This window comes from Neovison vison, chromosome 5 (genome assembly GCF_020171115.1).
Source record: "Neovison vison isolate M4711 chromosome 5, ASM_NN_V1, whole genome shotgun sequence".
Lineage (NCBI taxonomy): Eukaryota > Metazoa > Chordata > Mammalia > Carnivora > Mustelidae > Neogale > Neogale vison.
Window position 1 is genome coordinate 20383772 of NC_058095.1, and position 15699 is coordinate 20399470.

Sequence of the window (15699 nt, forward strand, 5' to 3'; positions counted from 1 at the left end):
TAATGTCCCAGTGAGGGTAGTAGGAGATCTCACAGAATAGGGAACCAAGGGATAGAAAATGGTGGGTTTGTTATGAAAATAAGACTGACCGTTGCTGAGAGGCCAGGACTTGTGTCCTCAGATTGGCTTCTGAGAAGTTTCTCAGAGCCAGCATTATGGTTGGGTCTCCTCTCCCCTGGAGTAAAGGTTAGGTAGATGCCAGCTTGTGACACCTCCCATTTAAGGAACTAGCATAAATATATTGTGGTTGAGTCAGCTGTTTCATGGGAATATCTTTCTGTGGGCAACAATAGGATTTCTGTCTGGGTCAATTGATCAGTTGATTGCTTCCCCCCCCCCACACTGAATAAGACATTGCCAACTCCAGTGTGTTGCCTGGTGTCCTTCCCTACTTGAGCAGTAGAGAGTGCTGCTGCCTTGTGTAGACTGTATCTGTGACTCCCCTTGGTCCTTTCTGGCTCTGCCCCTGTTTAGGCATATCCCGCCCCCCCACCCCCGCACCACCACCGAATGTCCAGAAAAAGAACAACTTGAACTGGTATGTTAATGAGTTTTCTTCATCTTCGTCTCCTCCCCTGTTTTTGGGAGAAGGATGGGTATTTTAATTGTGCTTTAAAGTGAAAATAGAAGCTATTTATTCTAAAGGTAAAGGAAGGTGGGTAGCTCACTTTTACCACCTGGTGGAGAACCCACCCTCTGTTTTCTCTGGACCATTTTAAAGCCTTCATTCATACCCAGTATATAGCACCTTGCATTCAGCAAGCGCTGAGTCTGTGGAATTGCTCCACCTACCTATATAGATAAAACTTGTCATTTCATCCGTAGACTAGTTAGAAAACGAAGAAAGAATAGTATGTGTTTGGTAAGATGGAATAAAAGGCTCCCGGGCTCCTTTTACTTATTCTCTCATGGAGGTCAGAGAGAGTACAACATGAAACAGGCCCTCTGACATGCCTTTGGGGACAAGAGGTCTTGGTCTGTGGGAAGGAGGAAGGAATTTCTACTCTGAGACTGGCCAAGATCCCGTAAATTCTATAGGGTGGAGGATGTTTCTAGATCGAAGAACAACTAGTATACTTGACTGAATAAGAGAAATGGGTGCAACAGTCACAGAGTGAAGGTGACATTTTGGAAGTAGTAAATATGGTAAGAATGCCTAAAGGATATTTGACTTAGGGACAGTATAAAGTGTTATTGTTAATAGGTAGCTTTTTCTAAGATTCTTCCTGCCAGTAGAATGGTCTCCAAAAGCCAAGGCCCTGAAATACTTGTCTGTGCTCTAACAAAAGAAATCATCTTGTCCTGAGTTGTATTTTTAGCAGTTATATTTTTCTTCCACATCAAAACTAGCCGAATACATCAAGAAAATGCAAAAAAGAGGAAAAAAAATCTCATTCAAGCTTCTGTATCTCTTTTGATTTAAAGTTTTGTTTTTGGTTTTTTTTTTTAAGCTTTTATATATTTATTTGACAGAGAGAGACAGCGAGAGAGAGAATACAAGCAAGGGGAGTGGGAGAGGGAGAAGGAGGCTTCCTGTCCGATGTGGGGCTCGATCCCAGGACCCTGGGATTTTGACCTGAGCTGAAGGCAGACACTTAACAACTGAGCCACCCGGGCGCACCTTGATTTAAAGTATTATTAATGGCTATTAGAAGAGCTGAACTTGGGGCGCCTGGGTGTCTCAGTAGGTTAAACCTCTGCCTTCAGCTCAGGTCCAGATCTCAGGGTCCTGGGATCAAGCCCTGCAGCAACCGGGCTCTCTGCTCAGCAGGGAGCCTGTTTCTCCCCCCTCCCCTCTCTGCCCACCTCTCTGCCTACTTGTGATCTTTCAAATAAATAAAATCTTAAAAAAAGAAGAAGAAGAAGAAGAAAACCTGAACTTTATAAAAAATATATTATTCTAGGCAAATACTTGAAATAAGTAAAAACAGTCAGGTGTGTTTTTCTCATAAAAAAGCTAATCCACATTTCCTAAGTTGCAGATGTTACAGAATAGTGAACTGTTCTAGTCCTTTTTTTTTTTTTTTTAAAGATTTTATTTATTTATTTATTTGATAGCAGAAGCAGCAAGAGAAGCAGACTCCCTGCTGAGCAGGGAACCCAGGGCCAGAGCTCCATCCCAGGACCCTGGGATCATACCTCAGCCAAAGTCAGACAGTTAACAGACTGAACCACCTAGGCACCACACTGTCTTTTTTTTTTTTTTTTAATGCACAGAGGTAATAAATCTTAAAGTGACACTGTACAGATACTGAAGCATCTCATCCCCATTTTAATAATTCATAAATACATGAAATGTGAAGCATTTCCAAAGAGAACTCAGTCATATTGAGGGCATTTTCCAAACTGCCACCCAGTGAACCCTGCATTCATGAAAGCTGATGAGTAAAATTCTCTAACTCTCTCATTGCTAAAAGATAAACCAGTTGGTTGGTCGAAGGTGAAGATCTTGCTTTACCATTCAACTTGGAAGTATTGAGAAAGAAAATGGAGATTTTTATAGGGCATCTAATTTGGGTCCCATTGCAATGTGAAGTGTGGTGTTTGAATGTATGTTTAATTTAGCTGAGCTATAAACGTGCAGAGTTGACTGGTCATCATAAGCCCACGTCGTCTGAATTGGTCACATGATGCTGAGCCTTGCTAAGACCTGTGTGATACCAAATGGTTCCTTTGGCACTGTTCGTTGGAGTAATTAGCGTCGGTGATGAATGAGTGCTGCATTGGGGGAGAGAGAATATAATTGCATGATCAGAGGATATACAGATTTTTAACATGTGTAGAGCAGGTGTCAGGCTGCAGTTTTCTGATTGACGAAGTTATTTCCAAAAAATAAAGAAATACATCTTAAAACAGCAAAGCAGACCAGGAGTGGAATGTAGTCTCCTTACCTGTTTCTGTCAGAGAGAAAGCCGCCCAGGCCCTCCAGCACTGTTTCTGTTGTGGTGGAACACCCCCCGCCCCCCGACCCCTGGTACTTCCAAAGAGGATAGAAGTTTTTGAAAATCTTTCAGTAGCTCTTTTCACAGGAATTTGTTGCTGGCTGTCAAAGTGAAAGGACTGGTTTGGTGGAGGGTAGAGTCTTTCCCAGCATCTCTTGGCAAGTCAGAGACGAAGCTTATTCTGCTTAGAGATTTGGTGGGAAACTAGATAAATTAGTTTCAATCCAAAAACCTTGACATTGGCTAACAGGATCTAGTGGGAAAAAATCTGGGACTGTCAGAGTTAGGCCGCCTGTGCAGCTGCCTTGGATACTTCACTGGCTCTTCCTCCGTTGAAGGACCTGAGAGAAGATTGCCGTATCCATTTCAGGAGGCCCATGGAATGCCTTTGAAATCTGAAAAAGTACTAGAGATGTAGTGTAGCTATTAATAGGTCCAGTAGTCAGTTAGGGCCAAGTCTCTATCTTGATGTGGTATTATATTTCAGGGTTTAGTCTGAATTTTATTTTGTGGCCATAGAAAATAACCTGTAGTGTCATTTAGTCCATTTTGGACCTCTTTCTTCTTTTTGGTTGGTCCAGGCGGACCTAATTAATTCCAGTCCTTCCTCTCTCAGTGCTGATATGTTTTGGTAGCTACATGTAACTTCACTTGGTTATCAAATCCACTGATGCTGGCGGTGAGTGGAGTGACAGATACCAGCACCAGACTGCCCTCAATTCCCTCGTTAACCAGCTCTTCTCCTTCTTTTCCAGTCCCACGCCTTTGACATCTCATCCTTCAGTCCCTTTGCTGTAAGGGCAACTTGAACAAGCTTCAGCCCTTTCTCAGACTCCCAGGGCAGGACTTGAATGGATTTGACCCTGGAATTGTTCCTGATGCAGCCTTGTTCAGTTCTTGCTGCTGCCATGCTGGATTCCAAAGATCCACTTTTTCCTCGGCTGGTCTCACAGGGTCAGGCCCATTGGTTAAAGCATGTCGTGTATTTGGTGGGGAGGTGCAAAACGATGGAGGGACTCCACTTTGGGAGTTGGACCTGGAGGCAAAAAATAAGCATTCAGCCTAAAAGCACTAAGTGCCCATTGTTCAGGCAGCTGTAAATCAACCATGTTTCTATGAAAATAAGTCCTTTTCATGAGGCAGTTGTGTGGGAATAGCTAATTCTGGCCTGATGCTGTGCAGTGTGAGATTAAAAACATGGTAACTTGTCACAACACAATTCTTCTTGTTCTTTCTGCTGTGGGCTGACTCTACATTACTCGCTTTGTTTGCTCTAGAATGGAATCTACTCACCATTTACTAAAATGAAATGCATTTCTTGGGGGAGGCAAAGTCCAGTTCACTAGGTCTTACATCTTAAAGTGAAAGGAACCCTGCTCTCTCTGTGACTAATTGTTAGGAATGTCATTTAGCTTGTTTAAATCCAGATTGTAGTTCTGGAGTTGGATTTTATATGCTGGGGCTATTTTATGTCTTAGTTTGAAGAAATTCACATTCATTGCCCATGTCTTGTTCCTAGCAGGACAGATTAATTTTTAGTATATGTGCTGCCGAAGTGAGCACAAGACAGATTAATTTTTAAAGTCTTAAGCAATAGCTAGAGATGAGCATTGGAGAGAAAGCTTAGCATGGTAGACAGTGCAAAAGCTTTGGAATCTGTCACATGTGGCTTGACATCCTGACCCTGGGCCAGTTTTTAATCTCTACCCCTTAACTTCTCTGAGAAATGGGAATAATGTAACACCTGGTAGGAAGATAACGCATGGAAAGTGCCAGGCTTCAGAAATTATTTCTGGCTTTCCACAGAAATCATTTTTTGTGTTTTTATAGAAGCTGGTGCTGAAGTCCCTCGCCTCCATGAAAGTTGGTGTTTTAGGAAAGAAAGGGTACCTTTCTGTAGCTCTACAGATTGCTTCCCCTTTGACTAACAAGCTTTCTACTGCTAATACAGTGTCTTTTCAAGGGCCTAGATACCCTTGGTTTTCCTCAGGGATTTGTGTATTCTTAGCCACCAGCCAGCTAAGGAGAAGACTGGGTCTTCTCAGGTGCACTGTAGGCCCAATGTTTCCTTTGAATTACCATTCCATTTCTTCATAGTCGTCTGACTCAGCTTCTGACATCCAGTGTTGGGGAAGCCCATTCTTCAGATCTCTTGACATGTCTCCTCTTAAAGGATAGGCTTCTCATAGTTTTATAGTGCCTTGCTTAATTTAGAACTGCAGGATGGTGTACACCATGTAGAAAGGTTGCATTGGTCCCGTAAATCTTGCAGTTCTTGAGGACTTTGAATAGCAAATGGCCGCTTCATAGCATTGTACCAATTGGTGTAAATTATTCAAACAGATTTATGTCCATCACAGTTCAAATCTGTCAACATTTATAGATCATTCCCATTTTCCTTCTTTCTTCTAGCAGCCTTTTTATGTTAGTAGGGCTTGCCAGGAGAGTACTGGAGAAGAAGGCAAAGGGAGATCGCCTCAATAAAAGGAGGGTGGCTTTGCCACTTTATAGTTTAAAATACGTAAGTAAATAAATCAAATCTTCCCAGTGCCAGTGTCCATAGAATCAAGCTGTAAACTCCCATGCCATCACTATGTTAAGAATTAGGTACTTCTGTCCCTACGTCCCTTGCACTGGATTCTATTTTGGGTGTGTAGAGGACAGAAAAAGAAACAGATTCTTCCTTATAGCAAAAATGCTCAGATAATTTACTTATGTTGCAGGAATCACTTAGGTACAGAATTAATCTTCGTCACTCAGTTTGGTCATTAAAATGATTTGGTGTATCTTTGGTAGGGGTTACTAGTTCTTCTAAAGCATTGTTAGTCATATCTTACCCGATTCTCGTTCCTTGATCTGGAATATAATTCTCCTTACATAACATTATTCCTTTCAGAAAGTACAATTTGTCTAATGGCACAGCTTCAAAAATGGATCTTGGAATAGGGCAGAAATTCCGGTATTATGCACTTGGTGGTTATACAAGGTACTATAGGAACAGTAGGGGGGCACAAGTACCCACATAGTTTTGATAGGCAGAGAGAACATCAGTAGATGGGTACAAATGAGAGCATGGCACTGGCAGGCTATACCTCATATGTCCCTGTTATCCAAGTTCTTGGTCTCTGCTGTCACTCAGCTCCGTCCTCCCATCTTAAATACCAATATGCTGTGCTTTTAACTCCTTTGCCACCTGCTTTTGCTCTGCTTGTCCTTTCAGTGACAAATGGAAGAGCCAGTTTTCAAGAAAGTAAATCATTAGAACTCTAAGGATGTGACCCATTTCACATTCAGAAATCATTGCCCCTGAATGGAGTGACTGTAACTGAATTTTTATGTTTGCTACAGAGGCAGCAGTAGTGACACAGTGGAAAGGAAATAAATGTAAAAATTCAGGGGTACCTGGCTGGCTCAGAGGAACATGCAACTCTTGATCTCGGGGTAATGCATTTGAACCCCGTGTTGGATGTAAAGATTATTTAATAAATAAATAAACTTTAGAAATTTCCGTCTCTGTGAGAGGATGTCTAAATTTGCTTGTTGTAGGAGATATGACTATAGGCAGGAATAGTGAGGAAAGGCAGGTAACATGAGAGAAGTTTTCTTTGTTTAGTTTGAATGTATCTAAGTGACCAAAAAAATAGCATCAAACAAATCTATAAATTCCTTCAAGTATCACACTAACTTTCAGCTCAGTATGCTTGGGGCTCTAGACCAAAGATTGCTCCCATGAGATTACAGAGGTGAGTCCTTGTGTGTAACATGCTCCTCTTTCTCTTTCCTTTTCAGGGAAGCAGAGTCTTTCAAGGAACAAGGAAATGCATACTATGCCAAGAAAGATTACAATGAAGCTTATAACTATTATACAAAAGCCATAGGTGAGAAGGACCTACTGCTTATATTGGAAGATAAATTTGCTAAATATAAATTCTATTATAAGTAGCGCCTCGTGAAAAAGTAGCCTTTGGCTTAGTGGGTTCATAACTTACTCTGTGAAATCTTTCAAACTTAATTGGCTTATGAGGGATGACCTATAAATGGGTAGTTCTTCATTTGAAAAATTAAAGGCAAGTCCAGAAATTCTAGATATGGCAAAAAGATAATCCACCTACATGAATCTCAGCCATTTCCGGCTCATTTAACCATGTTAGAAAATGGCCCTTACAGATATTAATTATCAGATCTTAACAACTTTCATGCCTCCTCTGCCAGCATATTTTAATCCCATGTCAGCGTGTTTCTCACCTAACTTGCTTACAGGCTCTCCAACCCTAATTCAACAAATGCAAATTGATTTTTCTCTCTCATTATCTGTAATACAATTCATTAAGAAGATAAATGTGCTGGCCTCACCCCTTTAAAGGATAATCAGTGCACTTTAAAGCTATCAAGTTATTTTTAAGTAACTATTTTTTTAATTGGTCATACTGTTGCTGCTATTTGCACAGGTAGTCAAAATTTCGGCCATGGCCTTTTAGAGTATGTCAGCATTCCTATTATGGTTTGATTGCCTTGATGTAGTTCTGAGGGGAGATGGCCCCTGCGTTTTTGAAGCAGTGACCCATGCTAAGCCTTATTTTCTTCTGCCTGTCCTGTAGATATGTGTCCTAAAAATGCTAGCTATTATGGGAATCGAGCCGCCACTTTGATGATGCTCGGAAAGTTCCGGGAAGCTCTTGGGGATGCACAGCAGTCAGTGAGGTTGGATGACAGTTTCGTCCGGGTACGTAATGTGACCATCCGTGGGGAGGACTGGTTGCTGCAGTTGCGTTCCTCTAGCCCAGGTCTTCTCCGTCTTGACACCGTAGACACTTGGGACCAGATAATTCTTTGTTGTGGGGGGCTGTCCTGTGTGTTGTGTGACATTTAGCAGCATCTCTTTAACCACTAGGTATAAGTAGCACCCCTTCTCCCCGACTGTGACAACCAAACAGGTCTCCAATGTTGCTAACCATCCCGTGGAGGGCGGAATCTCCCCTGGGTGAGAACCGCTGCTCTGGCACTTTCATCCTGTGCTGGTTTTGTGTGGGTGTTTATTGCTGCTGTTGGTTGCTCTCTGCTTGGCCAATCATGCTCCTTTTCTTCGCTCTTTGCATTTCTTCTAGGGACATCTACGAGAGGGCAAGTGCCACCTATCTCTAGGGAATGCCATGGCGGCATGTCGTAGTTTCCAGAGAGCCCTAGAATTGGATCACAAAAACGCTCAGGCACAACAGGAGGTATGGTTCTGGTCTTGTCCATATGGAAAGAGACACTGTGGTATAGTGACCTGAAAGTCAGAAATGAGAGCTCAAAAAAAAAAAGAACTGAGAGCTAGTCTCACTTCTGGCATTGCCACACCTGGGTCATTACAGGCAAGTCTTGTAGTCTGAGCCTCAGTTTCTTATATGTAGACAAATCTGTAAAATGGAGGGTTTCTGAGATGGCTGTGGAGCAGAGAGCTGCTGCAAGGAACGGATTTGAGTGAGGTTAAAGTATTTGAGTAAATTCAAATCCTGATTAAATCAGTAGCAGCTAAAATGTGTTTAGTTCCATTTCCATTTATTCCCAGTTTACTCCTGGATGCGCTTTAGTGAGAATCTGGAAACTTCTGCTCAACCTCTGATGATGCTGTGCCTTTAATTTATGTCTGTCAGGGCATGACTCTGATTTTCCTGACTTGAAGTTCAAACTGAGGTCACAGTTGCATTTTCACCAACTTGATTTGTGAAAAGTCTGTGGTTCTGATTTTCTTGAACTCATATTTCATCAAAACCTTGATTGTTTTTTTTTTTTTTGGTGGTTGTTGAATTTACAACATCATTAAAACTTTCCTTTATCTGATTTTCTCGTGTAGTTCAAGAATGCTAATGCAGTCATAGAATATGAGAAAATAGCAGAAACAGATTTTGAGAAGCGGGATTTTCGGAAGGTAAAGTACAACTATGGGGAAATCTTATCTACCCTTTATTACAAGGCTCCCCGCATGCGCGCGCATATGTGCGTGGATGTATGTAGTGTGGTACAGAAGGTGTGTGTGTGTGCGTGTGTGTTGGTGGGTGGGTGGGTGTGGGTGTAGGTAGTATGGTACAGAAGATCCAGAATAATAAATTACCACTTCAGTTTGACTTTGTCTTTTTCTTTTTTTTTTTTTGAGTATTTTTTTTTTTTTTTTAAGATTTTATTTATTTATTTGACAGAGCGAGATCACAAGCAGTCAGAGAGGCAGGCAGAGAGAGAGGAGGAAGCAGGCTCCCTGCTGAGCAGAGAGCCCGATGCGGGCCTCGATCCCAGGATCCTGAGATCATGACCTGAGTCGAAGGCAGCGGCTTAACCCACTGAGCCACGCAGGCGCCCTAGAGTATTTTTTTTTTAAGAACACGTTCATAGTAGAATTGAGAGGAAGGTACAGAGAGTTTGCATATCCCCCTGCCCCCACACATGCATAGCCTCCCCCATTATCAATATTCCCCACCAAAGGCACTTTTTTTTTTTTTTAAAAGATTTATTTGAGAGAGAGAGTGCACCAGAGAGAGCAGAAGCATCATGAGGGAAAGGCAGAGGGAGAGGGAGACTCTCCGCTGAGCAGGAAGCTAGGACCCTGGGATCATGACCTGAGCTGAAGGCAGATGCTTAACTGACAGCCTCACAGGCGCTCTGAGGGGCACATGTGTTACAGTCATGGTTTTGACAGTTTTAAATAGAGCTGCTCTAAACATCTGCTTGCAGGTTTTTGTGTCGATACAAGTTTTCACTTCTTTTGGGTAAATACCAAGAAGGGCAATTGCTGGATCATGTGGTAAAAGCATGTTAAGTTTTATAAGAAACTACCAAAATGACATCTAAAAATTTTTTTGCCAAGGTATTTATTTTCTAATGATATTTGGCTTTATGTTAAAAAGCAGTGAGTTTACTCGAGTTTGTTCCTGCTTTTGATATAAGATAATAGCCTAAGAGGGTACTGGCATATAGAGGGAATACTAGCTAGAATTAAATATTAGGTTTGGGTAATCCATTTTAATTTGAATGAGAGCTAGCTTTAACTCCTGCTTTGTGTGAATTAGATGCAGGTCTAAATAAAAAATAGAGGCTCCTTACAGATTTTTGACCAATGTATGTAACCTTTCATCACTACCGTTTTGATGTTAGGCCTTTCTGTGAAAGCACACTACTCTCCTTTATGGAGCTGTGTGATAGTCCATGAAAATTTATGTGCCAAAAGGGTTCACCTGTCTGAAAGCATGGGAAGGGTATAAAAGTTCTAGATATCTTTGTAGCTGTTGTTAATAGTGGTTATGTCTCATCTGTATAATTCTCAATTCCCGGGGCACCTGGGTGGCTAAGTGGGTTAAAGCCTCTGCCTTCGGCTCATGTCATGATCTCAGGGTCCTGGGATCAAGCCCCGAGTCAGGCTCTCTGCTCAGCAGGGAGCCTGCTTCCCTTCCTCTCTCTCTGCCTGCCTCTCTGCCTACTTGTGATCTCTGTCTGTCAAATAAATAAAACCTTTAAAAAAAAAAATTCTCAATTCCCTGCTTAGGTGATAGCTTTCATTAGAGTTTCAAAAGGGAAGGTGAATAGCCCCCTAAAAAGGTAAAAACCACTGATTAGGATCAATTTTCAGGATCACTTACAAGAGGTTTGTATCATCCAAGGAACAGATTTTCCTGACTTTCACATGTGGGAATTTGCTCAGTGCTTTCTATAGAATGTATTCAATAAACGTTTGATAAAAGAGTACAGTTAAGAATTATTATTTTTTAGAATTATTCTTAATTATTCTTTTTTTTTTTTTTAAGATTTTATTTATTTATTTGACAGCGAGATCACAAGTAGGCAGAGAGGCAGGCAGAGAGAGAGGAAGGGAAGCAGGCTCCCTGCTGAGCAGAGAGCCTGACTCGGGGCTCGATCCCAGGACCCTGAGATCATGATCTGAGCCTAAGGCAGAGGCTTTAACCCACTGAGCCACCCAGGCGCCCCTATTCTTACTCTTAAGTAACAAACTGTGCAGGTATTTGGTAATAAATATTTCTGATTAACTTATGCAGAGTCTCAGCATTAACTCATTGGCATCCCTCTTCTGTCCATTGGTTTTAATAACCACAATGTCTTTGTACTGTGATTCATAAGTTTTTTGAGGGGTGTGTGTGTGTTTAGAAAGCAATTCTGCTTTCTGTCACGTTTTCAGAGGTTTACATAGGCAAAAGCTTTGTCTTAAAAGGCAGTTTTTAGAGTTTCTTTTCTCTCTTGCCCACTCTGGAGCCAGAATCCCCAGTTTGTGACAGAATCCTCTGTTTGTGACATCCCAGCCCCCCCACTGTAGCTCATGGTGATGTCACAAATGAAGAATTATGATCCTGGCAGGGGAAACAGATGAACTTGGAAGAAACAAAGATCTTCTTTGCCTGCAGCTGTCCGTAGTCATGGGGGTTGGGGGGTGGGAAGTGAAGCACTGAGCCTTCAGCTGACACGCCACTGACCGGACGGGTAGAACCATCTCCACACAGAACGTTGCGAATGCAACGGGGTGTGGCTGCTTACATCTGATTGCTTCCCCTCCCTCCCCAGTTCTTTTTCTATTTAAGGGAGAAAAAATTAGCACCATGACTCCACCCTACATGATACCTGAATTTTCATAGTATCCTTAGAACTTCGAGGATAGTGACCTGTGCCCCAAGAGAGAGTTCTCCCCCCACATTGCTCTGTGAACATCGCAGTCTTCCCAGTGGAGCAGCTCTTGGTGTTTTCTTACTTCTGCATATTTTCAAATTTAGATTTTTGAATAGATGCTATTCATCATTAAAAATTAGAGAAGTATTGGTGGAGTGGGGGAGGTAGAAGTATAAAGAATACTCAGTGATAGGTATTCCCTCACACTTCTGTCTGCCTAGTTCTCACCCCCTCAAGTAATCTCTGGTCTTACTTCTTCTGTTCCCCTACAGTTTGGTTGTACATATATAAGCAAATAGAAATATATAAGCAAATAGAGTCCTGATTTTCCCTTTTTTATATGAAAGGTTACATGCTTTTCACTATTGTGGACCTTACCTTTTTTCCATTTAGTAGACCTTGAAAGTCATAAGGAAAGTTGCTTCATTCTGTTTTAGAGCCAATCCGTATTCCATTATATGAATGCCTAACCAGTTGCTTGTTGCTGGAATTTGGCCCGTTATTACTTCTGAGCTTTCAAACTTCATTTCTTCCTGATCCCCATGGCCAGATTCTTCCACAAAATGGTGTCTCCTAATTCCACATTCCTCCTTCGGGTCATTTATCCTTGATGAGAATATGATTCAGCAAGGACCTCCCAGAAATAGCAACTAAATCAAAAGCGAAGCCTTTGGGCGCCTGGGTGGCTCAGTCGTTGTTAAGCATCTGCATTTGGTTCAGGTCATGATTCCAGGGTCCTGGGATCAAGCCCCGAATTGGGCTCCCTGCTCAGCGGGAAGCCTGCTTCTCCCTCTCCCACTCCCCCTGCTGTGTTCCCTTTCTCGCTGTGTCTCTCTCTGTCAAATAAAATAAAAAGTCTTTTAAAAAAGTGAAGGCTCAGAGAATAAACTTATGAAAAGAGAAAAAAGGAATATGTGGAGAGGCTTTATCAAGCTGAAAGATAAATAATCCCAGTGTGTGCATGTGCGTGAGAGAGAAACGCTTTTTGGTTTATATCTTAGCATGTGGAGTATAGTAGTCTGATACAGTCTATTTAGGACCATTTTAAACCAACCATTTTATTGATATATTTCTACTAAAATAGAAGTGGAGGGGTGCCTGGGTGGCTCAGTCAGTCCTGGGATTGAGCCCTGTGTTGGGCTCCATGCTCAGTGGGGAGTCTGAGGATTCTCTTTCCCTCTGCTCCTCCCCTCCACTTATACCCGCCACAAGTAAATAAACCTTTTAAAAAATAAATAAAGGGGCGCCTGGGTGGCTCAGTGGGTTGAGCTTCTGCCTTCAGCTCAGGTCATGATCCCAGTGTCCTGGGATCGAGCCCCACATCGGGCTCTCTGCTCAGCAGGGAGCCTGCTTCCCCCTCTCTGCCTGCCTCTCTGCCTACTTGTGATCTCTGTCTGTCATTTAAATAAATAATAAAAATAAAAGAAGAAATAAAAATAAAATAGAAGTGGAAGTGTGGCCACCAGGGTGCTTAATGAGATGTGAGGCTCATGGCACAGCGAGGAGGGAATAGTAAGCACTTTTAGTAATATAGGGAGCAATGATTCTGTATCAGGTAATTTTAGGTATCCTTGCCTTATGTAATAGGCTAAGCATGGTAAGTTATGCAAAGTAGCAAATAACCATATTTCTACACTAGAAGAATGTGAATTTTGGTCCCAGTCACTGTGGAGGCAGCTTCGCATGGTGATTAACAGGCTCTGGAGTTCTAGTGTCTGAGACCGAATCCTGTTGCTGTCACATGCTTTGGTGACCTTGAACACATTCCTTAATCTCTGTGTTTTAGTTTAGTTTCTCATTGATAAAATAAGGTACTTCATAAAATTGCATTATAAAATTGTTGTGAACATTAACTTGGTCAGTATATAAAGTACTTAAATGTTTGTTGTTGTCATGTCGTTAGAATCTGGATCAGTTTCTCCCCTTGTTTCAGTGGTTTAATCAAATGAATTAGCTATGTTCCTAGGCTCTGATATTGTTTTTCTTTGAATCTGTCTGTTGCTCATAGCCAGATATTTAATGAATAAGTGAATATTTAATAAATGAAGATACTTCGAGAGTCCAGAATGAAGAGCCTTCTTTTCTTTCTTCTCCCCATAGGTGGTTTTCTGCATGGATCGTGCCCTAGAATTTGCCCCTGCCTGCCATCGCTTCAAAATCCTCAAAGCAGAATGTTTAGCAATGCTAGGTCGTTACCCGGAAGCACAGTCTGTGGCCAGGTATGAAGTCAGGCCAGTTCTGTATTGAAGTGGTATTGAACACTAGACAGGTGTCGTCTGGCAGCTCTCTGTACCACCATATGTCATGTAGGTAGACCAGAGAGCTGAGCAGATCTTCCTGGGACTTAAAGCCAGAGTTAGACAAGATCTGAAAACCTACCAGACATGTAGAAGTACAGTAGGAACTTCAGCTCCATGTGGGAGAACACATGTGTGAGGTGTGGCTTTTTTGTTTTTTATTTGTTTTAATGTCATTTTCTTCTTGCACCACAGGTTTGCGAGCTCTGTGAGGGCCAAGTAGTAAATATTTTAGGCTTTGTAGGTCATACAGTCTCTGTCGCAACCATTCACCTCTGTCACTGTAGTGCAGAAGCAGCCGCTGATAATAGATAAGTGGATGACGTGGCCTGATTTCAGTACAATTTAATTTATATGGATAGTGGCAGGCAGGATCGGGCCCTGTGGGCTGTAGTTTGCCAATCTCTGTCCTAATAAAGACTGAGACACAGGAAGTGTATTAAAGGTAAATGCAGGTGGTTTATTTGGCGAAGATATGGGAAGAGCTCATTGGGATCTGTCTACATTTGGATACTTTTTTACTAGACACAGGGTCAAGAGAAAAACTGGCAAGAGTAATCACAAATGATAATAACAGTGGGGAGATCCAAACTATGCTGAATGTGCCCCTTTCCGGCTATTGCAGTGACATTTTACGAATGGATTCTACCAATGCGGATGCTCTGTATGTACGAGGTCTTTGCCTTTATTATGAAGATTGTATTGAGAAAGCGGTTCAGTTTTTTGTACAGGCTCTCAGGATGGCTCCTGACCATGAGAAGGCCTGCATTGCTTGCAGAGTAAGTTCCAGGCCCCACTTCTGAGTAGGAAAAAAAGCTTCCTTTTTGAGCCTTTAAGAGAGTCAAGAGTGGAAAGTTCAAAGCCCATATGAAATAAGATAGCCCCTTTGCCCACCTTGCCAGAATGCTTCATCCTTTCATTAGAAATTAATTCAATAAGAACTAACTTTTATTGACCCAAAGGTAAATGTGATCATACAGGGTCAGATCTTCGAATACCTAAGTGTGTTTTTTTCTTCCCTCAGTGAAGAAAAAATAGTAGTGTTTATCCTAGGGAGTGAAGGTAAAACCTGTATAAACGAGTCTCATTGTTGTTCTTTTGTAAATTTTGGTTTCACCTGTCCACGCTGTAGGAAGCATCAGTGAGCAACAAATAGCCCAGGTAGTGGGGGGGCGGTGGTCAGGGTCAGGGTGATGTTAAACAGGTGGGATCTGAGAAATTGAAAATAGACTTGGACCTCTCTGTTATAGTGGCCTGAGGTTTCCTGGTTGTGAACTGATCTCCCCCCTTGCTTTTCCTATAGAATGCCAAAGCACTTAAAGCAAAGAAAGAAGATGGGAATAAAGCATTTAAAGAAGGAAATTACAAGCTAGCCTATGAACTGTACACAGAAGCCCTGGGGATAGACCCTAATAATATAAAAACAAATGCAAAACTCTACTGTAATCGGGGCACGGTTAATTCCAAGGTAAGCACTCGGTCTGGGTCTCGGGGCCTATGGAGATATGTTTAAGGGACATCAAAGAGGGCTTGGGGACTCTGCCTAATGAGGGGAGGCCAGGTGAAAGGAGAAAAGGTGGTTTGGGTGGAAGACTCGGCTTGTTCGGAACTTCCTTCTGAGAGGCAAGCTTTTACCTTTTCCATGGAATTGAAGGGCACTTGAGGGACAGTTTGAAAGTCTATTTCTACTGATTCTTCCTCAAGATCCCTTTCCTCCACTAAGAGAATGCCTGGAGGCTTTAGGATAATTTTTTATGCAAATGTTATTGCTGATTTTGGCCTAAGCAAGTGATTATTTCTTTCTTAGGAGTGAT

General features: G+C 42.0%; 1 protein-coding gene across 3 annotated transcripts in view; it reads left to right on the forward strand.

Annotated features, from left to right (window-relative positions):
• Nucleotides 1–15699, forward strand: part of DNAJC7 (DnaJ heat shock protein family (Hsp40) member C7) — a 28496-nt gene that overhangs the window by 4963 nt on the left and 7834 nt on the right. For 2 of the 3 annotated variants that reach the window (XM_044247928.1, XM_044247929.1), the window contains 7 exons: nucleotides 6732–6820; nucleotides 7541–7665; nucleotides 8048–8161; nucleotides 8779–8853; nucleotides 13689–13807; nucleotides 14511–14664; nucleotides 15189–15353. In XM_044247928.1, the coding sequence (XP_044103863.1) occupies nucleotides 6732–6820; nucleotides 7541–7665; nucleotides 8048–8161; nucleotides 8779–8853; nucleotides 13689–13807; nucleotides 14511–14664; nucleotides 15189–15353 (841 nt within the window). Of the gene's footprint in view, nucleotides 1–3748; nucleotides 3897–6731; nucleotides 6821–7540; nucleotides 7666–8047; nucleotides 8162–8778; nucleotides 8854–13688; nucleotides 13808–14510; nucleotides 14665–15188; nucleotides 15354–15699 lie in introns of those variants that run through there. The other variant, XM_044247930.1, reaches the window with a different exon arrangement.